General features: G+C 41.4%; 1 protein-coding gene across 1 annotated transcript in view; it reads right to left on the bottom strand.

Moving 5' to 3' along the window:
- chd5 (chromodomain helicase DNA binding protein 5) overlaps positions 1-22,811 on the bottom strand; it is a 69,964-nt gene that overhangs the window by 33,312 nt on the left and 13,841 nt on the right. The window contains exons 3-17 of the mRNA XM_037678967.1: positions 19,863-20,072; positions 15,939-16,057; positions 15,130-15,371; positions 12,426-12,538; positions 12,107-12,233; positions 10,780-10,946; positions 10,050-10,268; positions 7,290-7,496; positions 6,667-6,878; positions 5,154-5,285; positions 4,912-5,020; positions 4,636-4,827; positions 4,219-4,419; positions 2,062-2,199; positions 1,827-1,948 (exon numbers count right to left, since the gene is read on the bottom strand). Of these exons, the coding sequence (XP_037534895.1) occupies positions 1,827-1,948; positions 2,062-2,199; positions 4,219-4,419; positions 4,636-4,827; positions 4,912-5,020; positions 5,154-5,285; positions 6,667-6,878; positions 7,290-7,496; positions 10,050-10,268; positions 10,780-10,946; positions 12,107-12,233; positions 12,426-12,538; positions 15,130-15,371; positions 15,939-16,057; positions 19,863-20,072 (2,510 nt within the window). The remainder of the gene's footprint in view (positions 1-1,826; positions 1,949-2,061; positions 2,200-4,218; positions 4,420-4,635; positions 4,828-4,911; positions 5,021-5,153; positions 5,286-6,666; positions 6,879-7,289; positions 7,497-10,049; positions 10,269-10,779; positions 10,947-12,106; positions 12,234-12,425; positions 12,539-15,129; positions 15,372-15,938; positions 16,058-19,862; positions 20,073-22,811) is intronic.

Genomic DNA, 22,811 nt, shown 5'->3' on the forward strand with positions numbered 1-22,811 from the left:
CTAATTGTAAACAAAACACACTAATTATAATTCTAAACATTAAATCCCTAATTATAAACAAAACGCACTAATTATAATTCTAAACATTAAATCCTTAATTGTAAACAAAACATACTAATTATAATTCAGAACATTAAACCCCTGAATGTAAACAAATAAGTCCGTGAGTGTAGACAGAACACTTTGATTACATTTTCAAACCTGAATAATAATAATGACTAATAATACTGACATTCCTGAGTGTGAGATCGATTATATTAATTGTAATGCTCATTTTGTAATCGACTCAATGTAAATCTTCGCCTCCTCAGCAGAGGTAAACACCCGCGTGTTACCCTCAAACGTGATCTTCAGCCGGGCCGGGTGGAGCAGGCCGAACCGAACCCCCTCGATGTCCCGCAGCTTGCGACGACATTCCGTGAAGGCCGCCCGCGCCCGGGCCGTTTTGGCAGTGTAGTCAGGGAAAACGAAGATATTCGTACCGTTCACTTTGACCCGCTGCAACTCCCTCGCCTTCGCCAGGATTTTCACACAGTCCGCTTGGTAGTGAAACTTAGCTACAATCGGACGGGCCCGCTCGCCTGCTTTCGGTTTGGGGGCTGGGATGCGATGAGCGCGGTCCAGCAGCGGTTCCTCCTCGAGGTCGAAGGCCTCCTTTAGCATCCGAGATACCGCAGCCGTTGTCGCCGCTGATGGGTCATCCTCCGGAACACCAATGATGCGGATGTTCTGACGTCGAGACCGGGACTCCAGGTCATCGCACTTATCCTCCAACTGTGCCACCGTCTTAGTAAGGACGTCAACTGTTTTCTGGAGGTTCACGATGTCGTCAGTGCAGGTGGAGACGGACTTCTCCACCTCTGTTACCGTTAGCTTTAGCCCCGTGAAGCTCTCCTGCACCGCTGCTAGCCCAGACGATAGCTCCTTTTTGAAGGCGGACAGCTCGGCATTAATCGACGAGAGACTTTCACCCAGAACAGCATGGAATTCTGCTTTAATTATAGCAGCAAGGTCCTCTCGGAGAGCTACAAGTATTTCTTGCTTAAGGCTGCTGACGTCGCCCTCAGACGGAGGAGGTGATCCAGGACAGCTCGAGGCTTCACTACGAGGATTAGGCCGCAGGTGAGCGTGGATCGAACTTACCCCTTTAGTCGGTTTTGGTGGCATTTTAATGGCAAAATAGGAGGATTATGTAAAGTGTGTAAGTTAGATATTGTTTGCTGTCGGACTCGGGAAAAAGTGCCCAGGCATTAATCAGAGAAAAGGCTAATTCTGTAGGAGCACACCCAAACACACCTTATCTCACCGCCATTCAGCCGGAAGTCGTATGTGAATGTTTTTGTTCAGCGCTCTAAGACAACTTCTGTTGTGATTTGGTGCTATATAAATAAATTGAATTTAAATGAATTTCATTAAAGTGTTGCAGCAGCACATCCACTTTCTCCAGTCTTTTTTCCAAAGCAATGCTTCTGTTACTGTTCCAAAATGGGCTTTTTTGGTACATTAAGATTTGAAATTAAAGTATAGAAGAGCTGGCCAGCACGGATTTTAAACCAACTGCTAATTGTATATAAATGAGGAGTTATTTTAATATAGATTTAAAGTTTGTAACAAATTGACTTCACACAGAAACTAAAGTAAAAGTCAAATTAGTAAGATATGATGATATGGAGTGGAGTCACATTTAGCATGCAGACAGCATGACTTTATTTTTTATTATTATTCCACACGTGCACGCGTTGCATTCCTGCTGCAAAGCCAGACAAAGTTGGTTCGTCACCTACTGGAAAATGAGTTGGGTGTGACTGAAAAGAGGCAGCACTTACTTGAAACGCTCCGGGGTGAGGAAGTTAAGCAGATGGAACAGCTCCTCCAGGTTGTTCTGCAGGGGAGTTCCAGTGAGCAGCAGCTTGTAGTAGATCTTATACCCGTTGAGGATTCTGAAAAACTGAATTGAAGCCAAATGATTCAAACTCCAACTTCCTTTCACCAAAACTAACGGCGTTTATTTCACGGTTTATTTTGCAGTCTCAGCTCCCGACACAAACAACAGCTTTTCACCTTTGATTGGTTGTTTTTCAGTCTGTGGGCCTCGTCTACAACCAGACAGGCCCAGGTGACGGAGCCCAGAATGGCTTGATCTATAGTGATCAGCTCGTAAGAAGTCAGCAACACGTGGAACTTGATAGGAGTGTCTTTCTGCAGGAGGACGACGAGAAAGAAGACTGTTAACTGTTTCTAACTGAGCATAATGATAAAAAAATAAAATCCAACCCCATTCATCTGTCCATTCATACAAAAAGAGGAATGGTGTTTTCTGTGAAAATGCAGTGTGAACATGTGTTGATGAATTGATTCTTTATTGAATTGTTACTTAAAACAAGCAAAACAGAAGCTAAAATCAACTAAACCATAGCTAAAAGCTAAAATGATCAAAAAAGAAGATTAAAGTAAATGTGAACGCATAAGTAGCTAAAATCTAAATGTAGGAAAACATTTTCTAAACGCTATATTTAGCAACATTAGCTAACAGTTAATATTAGTAAAACTGTAGCAAAAAGCTAAATATATCAAAACAGCTGCTAGAAGATAATTGTATGCAGCTAAAAATGAAATCAGCTGAACTTTAGCTAAAATGGGCAAAACTATAGCTGAAATCTAAAATTTGTCAAATTGTAGCTAAAAGATAAAATTAGCACAAAAAAGAAGCCTAAAACTCAAGTGAACGCATAAGTAGCTAAAACCTAAATGTAGGAAAACATTTGCTAAACGCTATATTTAGTAACTTTAGCTAACAGTTAATATTAGTAAAACTGTAGCAAAAAGCTAAATATATCAAAACAGCTGCTAGAAGATAATTGTATGCAGCTAAAATGAAATCAGCTAAACGTTAGTTAAAATGGGCAAAACTATAGCTGAAATCTAAAATTAGTCAAATTGTAGCTGAAAGCTAAAATTAGCAGCAAAAAAAGCTTAAAACTCAAGTGAATGCATAAGCAGCAAAAAATCTAAATGTAGAAAAACAAATGCTATATTTAGCAACACTAGCTAACAGCTGAAATTAGTAAAACTGTAGCGAAAAGCTAAATATATCAAAATAGCTGATAGAAGCTAATTGCGGGCAGCTACAAATGAAATCAGCTAAACTGTAGCTAAAATAGACAAAACCTTAGCTGAAAGCTAAAATTTGCTAAAATGTAGCTACATGTTGAAAATAGCTGAACTGTAACTAAAAGCTAAGGAAGACCATAGTAGAGAAAGTTTGCAGAAGCATATTCCATTGAATATTGTTTTAGAAGAAACTAAAAGAAAACTTAATGTAATTTTATGGTGATTTTTAATTGTCAAAGTTAAACAATACAAAAAAATGTAAAAGTTATACAGACTAAAAAGCATATCTATCTATCTTTTTGTTGTTGTTGTTGTTTTGCTTTGTTTTGTTTTTTGAATGTCCAGTGGACCAGACTTAACATTTTTTATATTTTTCTACCTGGATTATTGAGCATGCATCAGGATACTAAAACTCATAGCACACTAGTCCTGACTGAGCCAAACCTTTTGAGATGAATGATTAAAATAGCAGAAAAGAATGTAGAAGTAGTTTACAGTGGTCCCTCGCTACTTCGCGGTTCGTTCATCGTGGACTCGCTCTATTGTGGTTTTTCAAAATAAAATAGGACATGACACACAATTGGCTGATGGATGGATGAGCCGCACGATTGGCATCAATTTTTTTATTTAAAATAAATTATGTTAAATTATTTAGCACCTGCGGCACATTTGTGCAGCCCTTACTGCAGGATAAGCTTCCTGCTGCAGCTGATCAGCTGTTCATTGTGCAGAGCGGAGAAGTGGGCGTGGCCAAAAACGCTTGCAGTTGGCAAAGAGCAGACGAGGCAGGGAGCTGAAATCATGACATTCTGTGCTCTTTTAGCGTTTAGAAACATTGTTTAGAATATTGCAAGAGTGTGGGAAGGGTTTAAAATGCCTTAATATATAAATACTAAAATAAACTACTACTTACTACTTGCACTACTATTCCTACTTTGCATTTTTTCACTTATCGCAGGGCTTCAGGGTACGGACCCCCCGCAATAAACGAGGGACTACTGTAAATGCAAAAATTGTACAGAAGAAACTATAATCAGGAACACAATAGTGTGAATGCTGACTCAGCAACTAATAACTAAATTAAATGAGCTGTAAACGATAGAGCACCTTCATGCGAAACACCTTCCGTCCAGATTTCACTGCGCTGTCTTCAAAGGTGAACTCATTTTCCCTGATAGTTGCCCTGCTGTCTTTGTCTCCCGTGTATGTCACCACGTAGAAATCCGGAGCCCACATCTCGAACTCTCTCTCCCAGTTGATGATTGTGGAGAGAGGTGCGCTCACCAAGAAAGGCCCCTTAGAGTGACCCTGACAGAGAGGAAAAACAAGCTCAGTCCTCTCCTGTAGTACTTCACAGAATAAAAGAAACCCACTTTAAATCGTTCATTTTCTTCCACGACCCAAACTGATTACATCCAAGTGCGTATTACCATTTATATTACAAGAATGAGCATCACCAGTTGAGCCTTTTTCATTTTGATTGGAATATGAGCATGATAAAAGAAGACACTATTCCAGCCTCACCTCTTTATACAGTGAGTAGAGAAAAACTATTGTCTGCACCGTCTTTCCTAGGCCCATTTCATCAGCCAGGATGGTATCCGTCCCCTGAGCCCAGGAAAATCTCAACCAGTTCAGACCCTCGAGCTGATATGGGTGCAGCGTTCCCCCGGTGGCGTTAATGTACCAGGGCTGGTGCTCAAACTTAATGGTTGGCTGGTGGTGTGAAAATATAATTGAGATTTTTAGATGTTATATATGCTGACAAAATGGATATCCTTAGTATGTAAAGCTTCTTACATCTATGATAGGGGCATCAGGGGGAACCTCTCTTTTTGGGTAGTCCTCTTTTAGTTTATTTCCCTTCCTTACCACAAGAGGGCGCTGGTCCTCGCCTAAAATCTGCTCTCTGAAAAACAAATGTAGAGCATCTCTTGGTGACTTACAAACACAAATGGAAGAGAGGGCAGATAGTAAACAGCAATGCTAGTTTTCATCAGCATGGAATTAGGTAGAAAGGATGCAAAATGCTCTTAATCTACCTGTGGTCCCAGTAGAAAGCTTTGTGAATGTCATATTCTGGGACGTCGAATTCATCTGCCTCCCAGGTGCACTGATCGTACGGTAGGTCTCTCCATTTGATCAGGTAATGTGCATCACCGTCCTTATCAAAACTACAGAGAGAGTCAACAAAAACAGGAAGGTTTATAGAGTTATGTTGAAATTCAGGCTTTTTTTACATACATTTTATGCACAACACTTACAGTAAAAAGTTGGGTACACTAAAAAGAAAATATGTGCATTTGAATGTAAAGTGTGCAGCTTATTTTATTACAACGTAAAAAGTTAAAATGAACTTTAGACATCCCATTTAAACTAGCTTAAACTTCGATTAGCGCTTTGCTTAAGAATTCCAGTTCCATGAAAAGTTTTTCGTTTTTTGTCTCCTGCTGACGAAAGGCGAAGGTGGACAATAATGTTTTTTTCCTGCGTGCGTTCATGTGTTAGTCTTTTACCAAAACATCTCATGAACCACTGATGAATTTCTCTGAAACTACAAAAAATAATAATCCGCGTCACCCCGATTCAAGGTGGCTGCCACAGCCAGTTGACCATAAAAACACAAAAAACGGGTACAGCTCGGTTAATATTATATATATACCGAGCTATATTTTGATATGATAGAGGGTGAGAGGCATTCAAAATCCATATTCACAATATTGCTTAAAATTAAAACATCATTTTAAAGTTTTGACCTAAATGGCTGCAGCAAAACATAAGATGATGTGAAACTCGTGGCTTCCTTTAAATAATGCCAGGCCTTTTGTTTTTACACACACACACACAACAATAAACAACAATAGAATGCAAATAAAGTAAAAAATATAACAGTAGTGTTATAAAACACAATCAAATCAAGGCGCCATATAAAACGAGGTAAAGTACTAAAATACTAAAAGCAAAAACAAATTTGATTTGATATTTCTTTTGTCGAGCACACTATCAGATCAGAGGCAATGTGTTCCACACTTCGTCTAACTATTTATCGGTCGCCAATGGTGTGCCACAAGGCTCAGTTATAGGACCCACTCTTTTTTATAATTTATATTAATAACGTAGGTCAAAACATTCCTGATGCCTCCTTGCATCTCTTTGCCGATGATACAACTGTTTATTGCTGAGCTAACACAGTTGCTAAGGTTTTCCAGCTCTTACAGTTTGCATGTGACATCAATCAGACTTGTTCCATCTCAAACTGGTGCTAAATGCTGATACAACCAAAGGGATGCTGTTTTCAAACAGAAAGTTGGTGCCAGCAGCTGTGGATTCTTACAAATTCTTGGGAATTTTAATTGATGCACACCTCTCTTTGAAGCCGCATGTTGAAAGCATGATAAAGAAACTGAAATTGAAACTGGGTTTCTTTTTCAGAAATAGATCTTGCTTAACTTTGAATGCCAGGAAACGCCGTGTAGCTGCTACTTTCCTACCAGCCATCGATTACGGTGACATAATTTGAAGGTGGTGTGAGAGGCTGTGAGTGTCAGCAGCCACCTGTGGTTGACTATCCGGTGGATGACCATCCACTCTGGTTTGATGCCGTAGCGGTAGAAGCGCTCCTCCATCACAGCATACTGGGGGTCTTTGCTCTTCCTCTTCTCGTTGTTGAGCTCCTCCTCTCCCGACCCGTAGTCGAACGGCGGCGGCTCGTCCATGTCGTTCTTCCGCTGGTAGTTCCGATACATGACCGTGTGGTACAGCTCTAACTGCACAACAGACGCAACGCAAAATGCAAGTTGAGTTGTTTTCATTGGAAAGTATTTGTTCAAAAATCTCCTAAAAATTCAACCAGACCTCGTTTAAACCCTCAAACCAGCATAAAGACAAAAAGTCTCAAAAGAGTTCAGTGAAGAAAACAAAACTAATGAAGACAAATTGGTGTTGAAATTTGAATTTCTTTGCTAAATTTAATAGTAGTGATTTATTAAATGAACTAAAAGAAGGGAGGTTTGATTCTGAATTGCATAAAATTTGTATTTTACAATGAAAACCAGTTCATACAACTTTTTAAAAACTGAAAGCACCAAAAGATAAGTGAATAAACGTGCCTATGTCTTCAAAGCAGGCACGTTTTTATTGTTGCCAAATGTCAGTTTGACACTGGTCCAACTCCTCACCTGCAGCTCGCTGACCCAGGAACAGTGCCAGTACGAAAGGCCAGCCCACTTCACGAAGAACTCCCTCTCTGAGCGTCCCTTGAGCGGGGGCTTGGTCAACGGATCGGTCGGTTTGCCATCAGGGCCTGGAGGCGGCTCCGCTGGCAGCGGGGGCTCTCCCCACCTCCAGTGCAGAATCCTCTGAACTTTACCTTTAAGAGGCGGACACTGAGACGAAACACAGACAGTCATAGTTTAAATTGACTTAAATATTTTATTAGACTTTTGGTTTTGTCAGCTGCTCCCTTCGCCACAGTGAACTAACTCGACTTGGCACTGGTTTTTAAACTAGATGTCCTTCCTGACACAACCACAGACCACCGAGCTACCACAGCCCTCTGTGTGGAGCAGAGAGCTGCCATCTAGGGTGCCCGGGGAGCAGAGGGTGCGGGTTAAGGGCCTTGCTCAAAGGCCCAGAGTGGGGGCAAATGAGGGTGGAGGAAGGTGTGGGTGTTTCACCTTTACCATCGATATTTTTTGTAAATGTTGTCAGTCTGGGGAGTCAAACCGGCAACCTTCTGATCACAGGCCCACCTTCTCTAACCTCTTCACCACCAATCCTCCATCACATATAAAAAAAATAATGTTTTTATTAACTCTATGGAGCTAAATTACTCTAAAGTTCTTTGCAAAAGAGTTCTTCAAATAAGAAAGGTGAACATCTTGAAAGAAACGATGACCACATCCTGTAGATCGGGGTCTGCAACCTTTACCATGAACAGGTGGACTGTCCATTCCTGCCCCTTTGTTCACTACATTAAACGTGTCCGGAGACGCAACACCTGCCACAACTGGGATTCTCAACTGGTGGCCCGCGGACCACTTGTTGGAGGGCGCTTCTCTGGCCAGTAGGGGTGATTTTATTAAACTAAAAATATCTCGTGATTTTTAACATTTAGTGATATTTTTACATTTTAAGACGAAATGAAAGACGAGATTCTTGTAAAGAAGGAAAAAAATAATATAGTTTTTGCCCAATTTCTAAAGAAACAAAACAATAAACTATGCAGACCTATGGGATTTTTTTTATTGTAGAAAAATTAAGTATTCTACTTTGAAGAAATAAAGCGTAAAGTGAAAGCGAGTATGTTTTACTCCTTGTAATGTTTTTAGTATTCGCATATTTGTAAAAGAAATTACAAGAAAACTGCTAAAACTAGCCCTTTTAGTTGTTGTTATACAACTGGTTGGTTCTCTATCTTTCAGATTGGAGCCAATGTGTTCAACATAATGGTATTTCCTCCAGTTATTTAACAGTCAACTATGGTGTACCACAAGGCTCAGTCTTAGGACCCACCCTCTTTACAATCTACATGGGTAATGTGGGTCAGAGCATCCCTGATGAATCCTTACATTTCTATGCTGATGACACAGTTGTTTATTGTCGAGCTAAAACAGTTGCAAAGGTTTTCCAGCTTTTGCAATCCGCTTTCGACATCATCCAGTCAGATTTGTTTAGTCTCAAACTTGTCCTAAACACCAACAAAACCAAAGGGATGCTTTTTTTCAAACAGGAAGTCAGTCTCAGCAGTTCTTCCTTTGATTTTATCCTCAATTGGTATCCCTATTGAGTTTGTTGATCCCTTCAAATATTTGGGTATCTTGATCGATTTGCATCTCTCTTTTAAGCTCCATGTGGAAAACCTAGTAAGGAAACTGAAAGTTAAACTGGGTTTCTTTTTCAGAAATAGATCCTGTTTAACTCTGAATGCTAGGAAACGCCTTATATCTGTGACTTTCCTTCCCTCCATTGACTACGGTGACATTATTTACATGAACGCTCCTACAAGCACCCTGCAGATGTTGGATGCTGTCTATCATGGTGCATTAAGATTCATAACTGGCTGTGATTATCGTACCCACCACTGCACCCTGTATTCACTGGTTAAATGGACATCATTAACTTCACGCAGACTCTCTCACTGGTACATTTTCATCTTTAAATCACTTCTTGGTCTGCTGCCTTCATACATCTCCTCCTACATGTCTCTGCGTGAGTGCAGCTACAGCGTGCGCTCTCAGAACATTATTACCTGCAGTGTTCCCTCAATGAGGACTGGACTGGGCAAAAGGGCCTTCTCCTACTCCGCTCCTGTTTCCTGGAATATCTTGCATAAAGATCTGAAGCTCTTGACCTTGACCTCTCTTAGGGACTTTAAACATCTGTTAAGTTCCTGGCAAGAACCAATGCAGACGTGTTCCTGTTTTTAGTTTTCTACACCACCTTATAACCTAGATGGGGGGTTTTTTGGCTACTTTTCTTTTAAATTTTCCTTTTAATTACCAGTTTATTTTCACTTGTTTTGTTTTTTGTATGTGTCCTTTAGGATTGTTTACTGTTATCATCACGGTTTGATAAAATCGGGTCTCTCCTGTAAATGAGTTCCCGAGGCTCAGTGGGATTAACCTGTATAAATAAAGGTTGAACGAACGAACGAATGAATATAACAACCAATATAATTCAGTTTTATGTTAGTTTTGGTCAAAGCTTGAAAGAGCAGCTGTGGAGGAACCAGCATGTAGCTCCAGAGCCGCAGGTTGCAGACCCCTGCTGTAGCTGTAAACAAAAGTTTCAACAGGATGTTTCTACAGAATCATACAACAATAGATTAAGTTCAAACAAATGTACCGTTGGGATGATAAATAAGCTTAGGCTGACCATAAAACGGATCTATTTGTAGTAATTGTGACATACATTTTGTGTAATAAAGACGAGCTCACCATGCAGCGAGGACACAGCCACTCCCCGTTTGGGATTTCAGGAAGAGGCGGGTTGAGGCAGTGGATGTGGTAGGACGACGGGCAGGTGTCGCAGCACAGAAGCTCTCCTCCATCTTTACACACTCTGCAGAACTCCATGTGGTCATCCTCCTCCTCACCTGCAGCTTCCTCCTCATCGTCCTCTTCATCTTTGGCCTCCCACTGGATTCCCTCCTTCTCCTGAGGATCACGGAGTCCACGAGCACGTTGGGAAGAAAAGATGAGCCAATTTAACGCTATAGTTTCTTATTTTACATAAATATTCTAATCACGGCAGCCGCCGATCATTGATGAATAAATAAATTAGAATAAATTAGCACTGACTTGTTAACAGAATCTTTAAAATACATGATCACAAAAATCAAATAATTAAAATCAATGACCAAATGTAATTAATAAACAATTAACTAACTAATAATAAACTACTATAGACGTACTGCCACCCAAACAATGTTTCAGCACCATCGCTAAGTGTATCTAAGAGCGTCAGAAACATTTACTTTTGTGAAATAGATCACATTTCTTGCTTTTCTTGTTTATTTTCAAATGACAATAAAACGCGTCTGCTACACAAACATTTTCCTTCTCATGTCCAGAATATGTTTCATCCCATATCTCATGCAAAAAGTCTCATTAATGAGCATCTAAGTATTAAAATAAAATGCTTTTTGAAACGTTTGACTGTGCTTACACAGTGTGGACAGCTCCACTTTCCCTCCGGTGCTTTCTCCAGCTCCGGGTCCAGACACACCAGGTGGTAGGCTCTTGGACAGGTGTCACACAGGATGATTTCTCCCCCCTGCTGACAAACCTCACAGTAGTCCTGGTGGTCTGTCTCATAGCCGTCACCGTCCTCCTCTAGCAAAGGTAAAAGAATACTTAACGGGCAGTTCTGACATGCACACGTCAACTGAACTACATCAAGGGTGTCCACACGTTTTCATCATGCGAGCTACTTTTAAAATGACCGAGTCAAAGGCCCCGTTTACACGAGAGCAACCTCTGGAGACGTTAGTGTTTTTTCAATGTTTACTGGGGGTAATAAATAAAAAATTAGCAGGTTTACACAAAAACGCTTTAGCTTCCATGTAAGTTGGGTTGCCAGATAAGAAATTATGAACTATAGTACTGTGGCTTTAAAATGATAGTATTTTGACCTAAACTGTCAACATATATGCCGAGTAACAATATTCTAAGATGAGGTGTGTGTTGTGTTTGTTGAACATGTGCACAGAAAATAAATAAGACATTTTAAATTTATCTGGCAACCCTGATAGCTGCATTCATCGTCCATGCTGCATCTGAATGAGTTACTTCCAAACTTGTGAATACACCAACGTCTCTTTGGACCCTGGATTTCATTAGTTTTGCTCCTACGTGCTGAAAAAGGGTGAGCAGCACAAAAAACACTCTGCTCTCTGCCATTTATTACAACTGTTGTTGGTGCAGACAAACTTTGGACTGCAGCCGCCTGTAGTGAGCAACTTCACACTTGCGGAGAATTTCACACTTCTGTGTGGGGTTCCCCCTGAAAATCTCTGAGACCTGGATTCAGAAACCTTCAGTTTCAAAGAGAACGATGGTTGTTGTCGTGTAAATGAACAGTCGAATGTTTCACGTCGTGTAAACAGGACTGTCTGTCAGTTAAGTGACACATTTCATAGTGAGGATGGATGATGGGTATTTTTTTTAACGCCATGCGATCTACCTATAATACCTTTCCGATTGACCGGTAGATCACGATCAATGTATTGGGCACCCCTGGTCTACATGTATGTAGGTACAGCATGGACTGTATTTAGGTATTTATAGGCTGCCGCCAAACCTGAATAAACTTTTGGTAACAGCTGCTGCAAAAGACTGTCAGAAACCATTCTCTGAATAAATAAACAAATAAAAAGTTGCTTTTTTATTACTGTACCTCATCATTATAGCCATCAGACAGTTTGGTTTTGAGGCTTCAGAGGGATTTTGGAGAAAACACCACAGAGCCTAGAAAAAGAAAATGGTAAACGTACTTTTCCTTTTTTTCCGCCCACGCCGGGCCTTTTTCCTGGTGGCGGCTCCCAGAGTATCAGAAAGCACAGAGGCACTGTGGATGCTGATGTCATCAAAGTCCGACTCCTCCAGAAAGTCCTCGTCACTCTGAAAAATAAAAATAAAAACACAAAGTGAAGAGCTCGAAGCAACACACAATTTCAAATATATATATATTTTTACAGTCAGTCGGTATATTAACCCGTTAGGTTACATTTATTTCATTAAACATGCAGGGCTGACATAATGAGAAGGTAAATAATCTGGAGGTAAACAGACATGAAAAATAAAAACACATACCGAGGAGGCTTTCTTCTTCTTCCCACTCTGACCCAACTTTGATTTGTTCTTTTTGGGCTTCGGTTTCTTCTTTGCTTCTTTCACAGTCTTGTTTTTCTTTCTTACTCCTGGTCCTGAGACAGACATCACGTGTGTTAAGCAGGTACCAAGCACTGATACTGATATAGCTTTTATTTTAGCCAATTAAACATTATTATAACATTATTATTCATCATTATTAAATTGCATTCCTTGAAGAAATGCAAATCTCCCACCGACTTCCATCTCATGCTGAGAAACGATGGAGTTGTAGCTGTTTTGATCAGACCTTGAAAATATTATGTGTGATCTCATGATGTTGTGAGGTCAGAGTACGAGTTGGAAATGACTCAACAACTACCACAACCATTTTTATACAAATATCAGTTAAACTGACTGAGATATAGATGTTTTTGGTGGCTAATGCAGATTAGTCGTGGTGGGGCATCTTGAATTGGACTGACTCCAAATAGTAATCTGTTGTACCTTTTTGCATAAATTAACATGCCCTGCGACTTATACAGTGAAGCGACTTATTTATGTTTTTTTCCCATAATTATAACCCAATTTTTGGCTGTGAGCTGGAGATTTCATTCATTCTGACATGAAAAATATTGAACAATACCATTTTCAGCCACTAGATGGCGATCGAGTACTATGGCAAGCCAAGTGTCTCATTAATCGGTAAAAATGGCTATTAATGAGACACTTGGCTTGCCATACTAAGCCACCTTAGTCTCGCTCCAGAACTCCTGGAGCAAACGTCATATCAGCTGCATTTCGCCGCGCTGCCCATGCGAAATGCAGCTGATTTGACCGTTAAAGTGCATTTATTAAGGAAAAGTTAAACTGAGACACAACTTTGCTATAATTTCGAGCAAACAAATAATTGTTCTTAAGTGTTAATCTTGTTCAATTCTTGTTAAAGCCCTCTTGTGCATGCTCCCACTACTGCCATTTGACAGCCAATCGATTTTTGGCACAACACCAGCCCACGTTTCCGGGTGGTCAGCAGTGATGCGCGTAACAAACGTGACGTGTCAGCGGTGATGCATAATAGATGCGACTTATGCGGTGAAGGGACGTATTTATGTTTTTTCCACTTTATTAGACTTATTTGGACTGATGCGACGGATGCGACGGATGCGACGGATGCGACGGATGCGACTTATACGATGGTGCGACGTGTACGCCGGAAAGTACGGTAAATGTTCATCCAGTGGTTACTGTTTGGGAGTTTCCTTCAGATCTGTCCACTGGCTCATGGGAAAATTTGCTAAAATGGAAACGTATATGGGCAAAAATATTTTTCCTCTGCTTTTGCCTTCAGCAGAGGGTGATGAAAAAATTTAAGTAACTAGAGAAATTGCATTTCCTAAGAAAAGTAGTGCAGTGTGGATGCTTATTGCTGAAGAACTTGCTGAAAAACAGCTGAAATTAGCTAAAAACATGCTGAAATGTAGCTGAAATTGAAGAAAAAAACCTAAGTTAGCAGAGGCAAGCAAAAAGAACACAAATTTGCTTAATCAGGTTTAAATAAGCCAAAATGAGCATAAAAATTAGGAAATAAGCTAAAAAAGGCTGAAATTAGCAACAACAAAAAAAGCCAAAAAGTAGCTGAAAAGGCAGAAAGCAGCTTAAACTACAAGAAGGAAGGGGAATTAGCTGAGCTCCAAAAATGTGGAAATAGCTGGAAAAGCTCAAATTGGCATGAACAGCTAAAAAGTAGCTGAAATAACAGAAAAACTTTAAACTAGAGGAAATAAGCTGAAACAAGCATAAAAAGCTGAAATTAACAGAAAGAAGTTAATTACCATAGGCTGAAAGTAGCAGAAAATATCACAAATAAACTTGAATTTATGTGAAAACAGCTAAAACTTGATTAAAAATATTAAAAAGTTAGCTGAAAATGTAGAACAAGCTTAAATTAGCAGAACGAACACGTTTGCTCAATTTGGCTGAAAAATGCAGAAATTGGCACAAAAAAGTGGAAATTGTCTGAAAAAAGCAAAAATGATCAAATAAAACAGCTAAAAAGTAGCTAAAGAAGCAGAAATAAGCTTAAATTACTATAAGGAAGTGGAGAGAGCACAATTTAACCCAATTAGGCTAAAAATGTTGAATTGACTGCAAAAAACGTGGAATTAGTTGAAAAAGCTAAAATTAGCATTAAAACAGTTAAAGTAGCAGAAAAAGCTGAAACTTGTAGAAACAAGTGAAAGGAGCATAACAAGCTGAAAATAGCAGCTGAAATTAGCTGAAATAAAATTTACAACAGCAGAAGGAAGCTGAAAGAAGCTGAACCGTTACTGAAAGGAGCAGTAAAATGTTGTAAACGCATCAAAAGATTTGAAGGATGTAAAATGAGCTCAATTCATTTAATATGAGGAAAAAATGGCAGAAAAGGCTAAATATTTCAAACAGCTAAAGTTGAACCAATACCAAAAGTCATAGCAGGATTGTCCTGAAAGAGCTGAACGTTTTGATTTACGATTTGTTGAAATAGCTGAAAACTGCAAGACGAGGATCGCGAAGAAAAATGGATCGCGACAGAGTGAACGCTTCATAAACATTCACATAATTAAGTAAATGAATAAATAAAGACAAAGTTTGAATTGAGTTCAAAGACAAGAACAGGAAAGATGCTAATATTCCAAAGAGCGTGCCACAGTTCAGTGGGTCTCACCTTTTCCTTCTTTGGTTTTGGCTTTTTTGATTGGCCCTTGCTGGGAGCTCAGCTGGCTGCTGCTGACAGATGTTGGCTGAGCTACAGTGACTGTTTCCACGGCGGCAGCCACCGCGGCGGCCACAGCGGTGGCAGATGCGCCTTTGAACGGGTTGTTGGCACTGAACTCGCGCCACTTGGCCCCTAACACCGTCATCATCTTTGACATGGGAATCTTCGGATTCTTCTTGGCAATGAGCGGCCTGAGCACAGCCACGGGGAAAGGAGACAACAACAGCAGCTTTATTATGTCACATTTCATTTCTGTGGGTGTAATTTTCTCTCCACACAGCACTGGAGGGAACTGGGTCCTGATTTGTTGACACTCCGCTGCTCCTTAAGTTAGCTTTTCTGTGCTTCGCTGTGAGTATGTCATGTTAAAGATCTGTCAGGCAACAGCTTGAGGTTTGGCATGCTGGCCTGAGAAAGATAGCGGGTCAGAGCACTGAGTCCCAGAGCCTCCCGGCTGTCAGGAGCATCCAACAAGCAGCTGATTGCACACGAGGGGGGGCACCACAGGAGCTCATGCTCCACTTTGTCAGAGCAGGGGCTTAGCCGAGCCAGACAGCCCCAGGTGAGGCACTCTTTATAACAACAGCCGAGCTTTTTAGCTCAAACAAAAAGAGCGGTGTCACACTACACTCTGGTCTCTCTCAGGGAGACTCGCTGGAGGAGTCTCGGCTGAGAACTCTGACAAATCGCAGAAGGTGATCCAAAGCAAAGTGGATTATCACACTGTGGGGAGATAACGCAGAGAGTAAGGTGGTTACCTAAGGAATTGGCTGAAAGCCTTGTAGTTGGTGATAGTTTTGTAGTCGTCCTCAGTGAAGCTGTACTGAACGTCCTCCAGACCCCATTCATGCATCAACTGGCTGGAGGACTTGGGTTCCTGCAGGGGCAAAGACGAGCCGATTACTAAATAAATTAAAGGTCTAGCATTGCTTGCAGAAATGCATTTTGTACGTCACCATTTGTGCCAGAGTGCTAAACTAAGATCATCTTATGTTGAGAAGGGACTGAGTTATAGCCACTTTAGTCAAACATTGTAAACGATACGTGCAATTTCATATGAGGTGTGTTAGCAATCAGAGTACAAGTTGGGGATGACTCTCAGCTACAACCACATCAAACTTTAGCTGATTCACTTTTAGCCACTTTGTGTTCGCTGATGTCAATTAGCTGTAGCAGCTGTTATGAATCCGTGTGCCTAACAAATTAATCTGTAGATGTACAGTCAGCGCTTAGTTTCTGAGAGTTTTATCCAAGTTAAGTTCATCCAGTGGTTTATGAGATATTTTGCTAACAGAAAACCATGGTTGACCACCATTTAATGCCAAAGATTTAAGCAAAAATGTCATGCAATAAGTAGCACATGGAGTGTTTTAGCTAAGAAAACACCTCATTTTAGTTAATCTGTAAAATTAACGGTTACAGCTAGCTCTGTTTGGTGGTGTTGATTAGCCGTGGCAGCTATCGCTAACTGGGTTGACTTCAAAGGGTTTTCAGTCTTACATGCACATCGTTTGATTACTTTCTGAAAGTTTTAATAAATACACTAATAACATAATTGTATATGTTTTGAAGAATGCAGGTTGTTTAAATAAGTGTCAAATGTATACCTCACATCTTACATGACTTCTGCATTTCAAAAGCTGCACAGTAGTCCAGGTCATCTGGACGGTTTCTTTTTTGTGGAAAGAAGTTTTGCTCTTTTTCCAGAGGGCTTCATCAGTCTGAGGAGTCCCAAGTAAACTGTTTTCCCCACCAAACAGTACACTCCTTAAGTGGTCCACCCAGTTTGCTGGCGAGACAGTAAGATGGTTTCTGGGGGCTGTCCTGTCCCCGTCAACTCCTCCCAGGCAGGCACGGCAAAAGTGGTTCAAGACATCAAAGTTCATGCTCAATCATCCAGGTGCAAAATTAAAAAAAATGGTCAAATGGTCTTTCCACCAAACAGAAACAGTCCAGGTGACCTGACTGACCATTTTTGGATTTTGTACCTGGATGATTGAGCATGAACTTTGCTGTGCAGTAGTCCCTCGCTACTTCGCGGTTCAACTTTCGCGTTTTTTTAAATTAAGAGTGGACATGACACACAATTGGCTGATTGATGGATGAGCCATGGATTGTTTATTTAAAATAAATTATTTTAAATGATTTAGCACCTGTGTGCAGCCCACAGGTGCAGGGAGAAGCTCCCTCTGCAGCCTGTCACGCTCTCCTCGCTGCCACACACACATCCCTGCGGCGTGCTGCAGCTTTGTGAAGGGTTAACCCTTTGCTGTCCAGCTGCACCGATCGACTTTTGTCGTCCAACTTAAAATTCAAAGTACGTCACGTCGTAAAATCGTCATAATCACAAAATATAAAAGTGTTAAAAGTTTTTTTCTTATTATTTTAGAACTTCGGGCAGCACGGTGGCGCAACTGGTAGAGCTGCTGCCTCTCAGCGAGCAGGTCCTTGGTTCAAACCCTGGTCCAGGGGCCTTCTGGGTGGAGTTTGCATGTTCTCTCCGTGCATGCGTGGGTTTTCTCCGGGTACTCCGGTTTCCTCCCACAGACCAAAAACATGCATGTTAGGCTGATTGGTAACTCTAAATTGTCCCTAGGTGTGAGTGAGAGAGTGAATGGTTGTTTGTCTCGTTTGTCTCTATGTGTCCCTGTGATGGACTTGCGACCCGTCCAGGGTGTACCCCGCCCCTCGCACAGTGATTGATGGACATGGGCACCAGCGACCCCCGTGACCCAAAATGGAATAAGCGGGTAAAGAAAATGGATGGATGGATTTTAGAACTTCTATGTTCAGTTGTTACAGTGTAAGTGATCAAGACGTACATTTCTGCTGCGTGCTGCATCAGCTGCGTGAAGGGTTAACCCTTTGCTGTCCTGCTGCACTTCTCTTCTCTACAATTACAAGAATGCAATATTTTCAACAAACAATCCATGATGCATTGATTGTTTATTTAAAATATCATAGTATTTAAATGTAACTTGTTTATTTACACAGAAGGAGGGAGATTGGAAGTGAAACTTGGACTACTGTATCCCTACTTAGCGGTTTTTCACTTATCATGGAGGGGCGTGGTCCCCTAACCCCCGTGATAAACGAGGGACTACCGTTCACCATTCTGGAAATTTGCACAAGTTTAACATGTTTGTCCAATGCAAAGAAGTTATTTGTCATGAAGCCCACTGCGTCCATTTTTAAATCTTAAAGCTTGAGCTTGTACGTGCTAAACCAGAGCTGAATAGCTTTATTAAAGATTAAAGTGTCCATTCTATTGTCGCTGAATTGTGACAGATAATCTGGGATAATAAATCAGGTTCCTCTGCTTCCTACTTTTGGAGTCCTTTGGGATAATCCGCAGAGCCGGACTGAAAGCAAGCAGCAGGAGTCAGAGGACGGCTCTACCTGCAGTCCGTCACTGCCACCTCACAGGCGTCATGGCCGTTCGCTTGAACACAAAACGAAAACTTTTTCTTCTGGTTTAAGCACAGCAGAGAGGGAGCAGGAGGAAGCTACATTCTGGCAGATTTTAAAGCCGAGCGAGTCCCTCTCTTTCTAAACAACGTTGCTGTTTTATTTTTGTTATCAGTTATTTTTTTAACGGCTTTAAAGTTCGTCAAAAACAATAAATCAGGTCAAATGTTTATACATTTACATTTAATACGTATGTGTGAATATAACCTACATGCAGCAGTATTAACATCATGAATGTGTTTTTTAATAACAGAAAATCACACCGAACAAAATGCTTTTATTTAAAACAGAACGTGCTGCATAGGCGTTCAACTAGTTTAACTTTGAGCTACAACCTGCTAGCCTTTTGCTAATTTTAGCTTCCAGACATTTTGCTACTTTTAACTAGTTTTTAAAACAACAATTAGCTTTTAGATAGCATTTTGCTATTATTAGCTTTTGGTTAGTGTTTTGCAACTTTTGACTTTTATCTCTTCATTTGCTTTTCCAACAATGTTCAGTCAATTCATCTGGATGGCTTCTTTTGTTGCTGAGACGTTTCGTCCTTCATCCAAAGGACTTCTTCAGTCTGAGCCACCAACAAACTGAATCCCACAAACAGCTCACTCCCAGAGTGGAAAAAAACAGTTTACTGGCGATATGATGACCTTCGGTGTCCTTCGGATGAAGGATGAAACGTCTCGGCAACCCGACTGAACATTGCTGGATTTACACCTGGATTAATGAGCATGGTCTTTGGTCCTTTGCTTATTGTTTAAATTAGCGTTTTGCTTCTTTTAGCTTAAAGAACTCCGTTTCGACTTCACCAAATTCCAGCAGTCGTTCAGCTCTCAGTGTTCATTGAGCTTTTTTTTAATTTAAATACATGTTTAAAGTTAATATCTATATTTAATTCCGTTCAGTTTATTTATATAGCACCGAGTCACAACAGAATTAATCTTAAGGCACTGAACAGAAACATTCATGCACGAAAAAAAAAAAGCCAGTTAGTAAAAGTTATCTCTCTAAGGAAGCCAGCAGTGAATCCACTTCGTCTCCCATTTAAGAAAATAACAAGATGTGATGGTTTGTAGGCTCAGTCATCCAGGTGGCTCAGTCATCCAGGTGGCTCAGTCATCCAGGTGGATGACAACAAAAGGTTAAATCATGTCATCTGGACCCGTTTCTTTAAGGGAGAAACGTGATCGTCATCAAAACTGTGACCTTAGACCTACTTTCATGTTGCCGTCATCATCGTTATCATCGTCGTCATCCTCATCTCTCTTTTTCTTCCTGGGCTTCTTCTCCTTGGGTTTTTTCTTCTTCTTTTTGGCGAGGCCGTACGCGCTGCTCTCGCTCTCAGAGCCGATCTCGGGGCATTCCCGTTCCTCCTCCACCTCCGAGGTCTCGTCCAGGTCACTGTCCACTCTTGTCTGGAGTCCTCCCTGGTCCATCAGACACAGACAGAAAGAAAAAAAAGTTCACCGATTTACTAAACATGGAATTATTTCATAATCCTCCATTCACAATAAAAAAAACAACTAAGCCACATCTTTTATGTATTTACGTAGAGCTTCTGGCTAAAATTAATCGTAAAAAATCAAAATAAACTGGAATCTAAATTGGGCTCTTCACCTCTGCTAACTGCCAAAACTATATTTACAAATCACAACAGCACGGCAAAGAGAACAACTTAAAAGACAGATGTTGATCGCTCAAGGAAAGCTCGCTTTAGTGAGTTAATCATGATGTCAGACCTGGTGATGCTCAACAAAAAGGTCAAAAGAGGAAAAAATGAACACCGGCACCTCAGACAGGCTGCAGACTGCATGTTGAATTTTAAAGTCCTCAGACATTTCATCTTACTAATAAAAAATTAAACTGAACACTTCATTTTGCAGTCCATCACAGCCTAAGCTGCATGGTGCCTGTTTAAAATGGGACATCTGGAGGGCTGTATGGATTTAACAGCGAACAGGTGTTGTTTGTGTGATCAGGAGAGCTGCACATGAACAAACCCGCTGGAGGTTGCTTATAGTCTGTGTGAGGAAACACAGAGAGAGAGAAGTGACTGCTTCTTCTTCTTATCCATCCAAAACCACAATAACGGTGCATTTGTGTGTTGCGGGTTTTTGCAAAGCTAAATATCGGTTTGCAGACGTGAGTCTTAATGGATCCCTCCTTCATGCAAACGTTGTTGTGTCACTAAATCCACATCGGTGCTCAGGTTTATGTGTGTGCTTGTAGTTTTTGGATCTTTTCTTTGTGATCTGTGTATGATGCACGACTGGTCGTGTGCATGCACGAAGAAAAGGAGTGGAATGAGTGCACGGGGGCCGTGTGCTCAGCTCACTGCCTGTTGCTCTGCAGGCCCGTGTGGCTCCGTGGAGAGACTTGCAGGCGTTTTGCTCCGTAGCGCAGTGTTAAGGCTCACATTGCTGCAGCGCCCGCCAACCCTACCGGCAGCCTTGCTGTGTTGCCATGGTGACCAAATCTGAGCAGTGTTTGGCTCACTCTCGCTCTTTCTAGTTTTGCCCCCCCCCCCCCCATTCCTCATCTTCTTCTCACTTTCTCTCCTTTACATCTCAAAACTGCCCTCTCATCCCCCCAGCTTTTTTTGTATTTCTCTTTCTCTCAACTTCTCCCTTTTTCTTTTTCTTCTTCCTCTCTTTCATTCTATCAATCCACCCCACCCCACCCACACACAAACACACACACACACTATCACAGTGGCAGCCAATGGAACGGCGCCATCCAATCAGACACGTTTGCATAACGAGTTTGTTATGCAGAGGCCTGTGGTTGCGAAGCTGCTGCTCCAGCTCCCGTCTAGACAAATCTCATTTATGCATAAGAAGATGGAGAGAGCGAGAGAAAGAGAGAGCAAATTGAAGATTGTGGATGGGGGATGGGGTAGAGATGGAGGTGGAGGAAGGAAAAGCAAAGAACTGAATCAGTGAGAGTAACCACAAGGACGAGCTGGAACTGCGGCAGCTACAACCTCGTGGTGGCCCAGAGTTCGTCGTTAAACACGTAAAAAGATACAACAATAAAAAAACATAAATCTTCAGCAGAGCAGCAAAAAGGCTGCTTCTGCTTTCAAACTGAAGAAAATCAGATAAGTGCAGATGCGGTAATCGAATTAAAGACTTTCCCTTAATGTTTCCCCCCTTAAGGAGTCTGAAAAGGATGCCACAAAAAATTATAAACGAGTAAAAAAGAAGAAACGTAATAAAATTTGGCTTAAAGAGGAAATGAACCCCAACTCCAACAAAGTTGGGCCGTTGTGTAAAATGTTTTATATCATCTCATAAACCCAGAGATCACAATGTCATCTGCAAACATAATAGTCCACGGGGATTCCTGCCTGATCTCATCTGTAGTCGGTCCATCACCAGAGCAAACAAGAAGGGGCTCAGAGCTGATCCTTGATGCACTCCCACCTCCACCTTGAAGATACCTGTCACTCCTACAGCACATCTCACCACTGCCCTGCTGTCCTCATGTCCTGTACCAGTCTAGCATACTTCTCTGCCACTCCAGATTTCCTCGTGTAATACCACACCTCCTCCCTCGACACCCTCCCTCAGGAACAGAAATTGTTTTTTTGTTGACTCACAGATCCAGAGAGGTGAAGCCATAAAACAGGATGGCTACTCATTCTAACTAACTTGTTCAAGCAGTGCTCGCTCTGTTTCATGGAGGTCTCACTGTGGCCGAGGTGCACCGTTTTCTATCTCTAATAAAAATGTTTTCAGAAATGCAGCCTTGCTCAAATACAGACCAATTCTCTGCTGCTGCCGGTCCTCCTGCCAGCAGCTCTGACCTCAGACTGGGACGCACCGCTGACAGTTTCTGAACCCAATTGACTTTTGGACCTCGTCCCACACTGACGTCTGGGGAGTGATTGGAAGTGAATTACAGCATCAGAGGGAGCTCAGAGGGAGGGAGGAAGGAGGAAGGGGGAGGGAGGGAGGAAGGAAGGACAGAGGGAGGGCGGAAGGGAGGGAGGGAGGGAGGGAGGAAGGAAGGACAGAGGAAGGACAGAGGAAGGAAGGAAGGAAGGAAGGAAGGAAGGAAGGAAGGAAGGAAGGACAGAGAGAGGGAGGAATGAAGAAAGGAAGGAGGGAGGGAGGTATGGAGAAAGGGAAGGAAGAATGGAAGGAAGGAATGAAGGAAGGAAG

The sequence above is a fragment of the Nematolebias whitei genome, chromosome 7 (assembly GCF_014905685.2).
Source record: "Nematolebias whitei isolate Nwh7 chromosome 7, NemWhi1, whole genome shotgun sequence".
Taxonomy (NCBI): domain Eukaryota; kingdom Metazoa; phylum Chordata; class Actinopteri; order Cyprinodontiformes; family Rivulidae; genus Nematolebias; species Nematolebias whitei.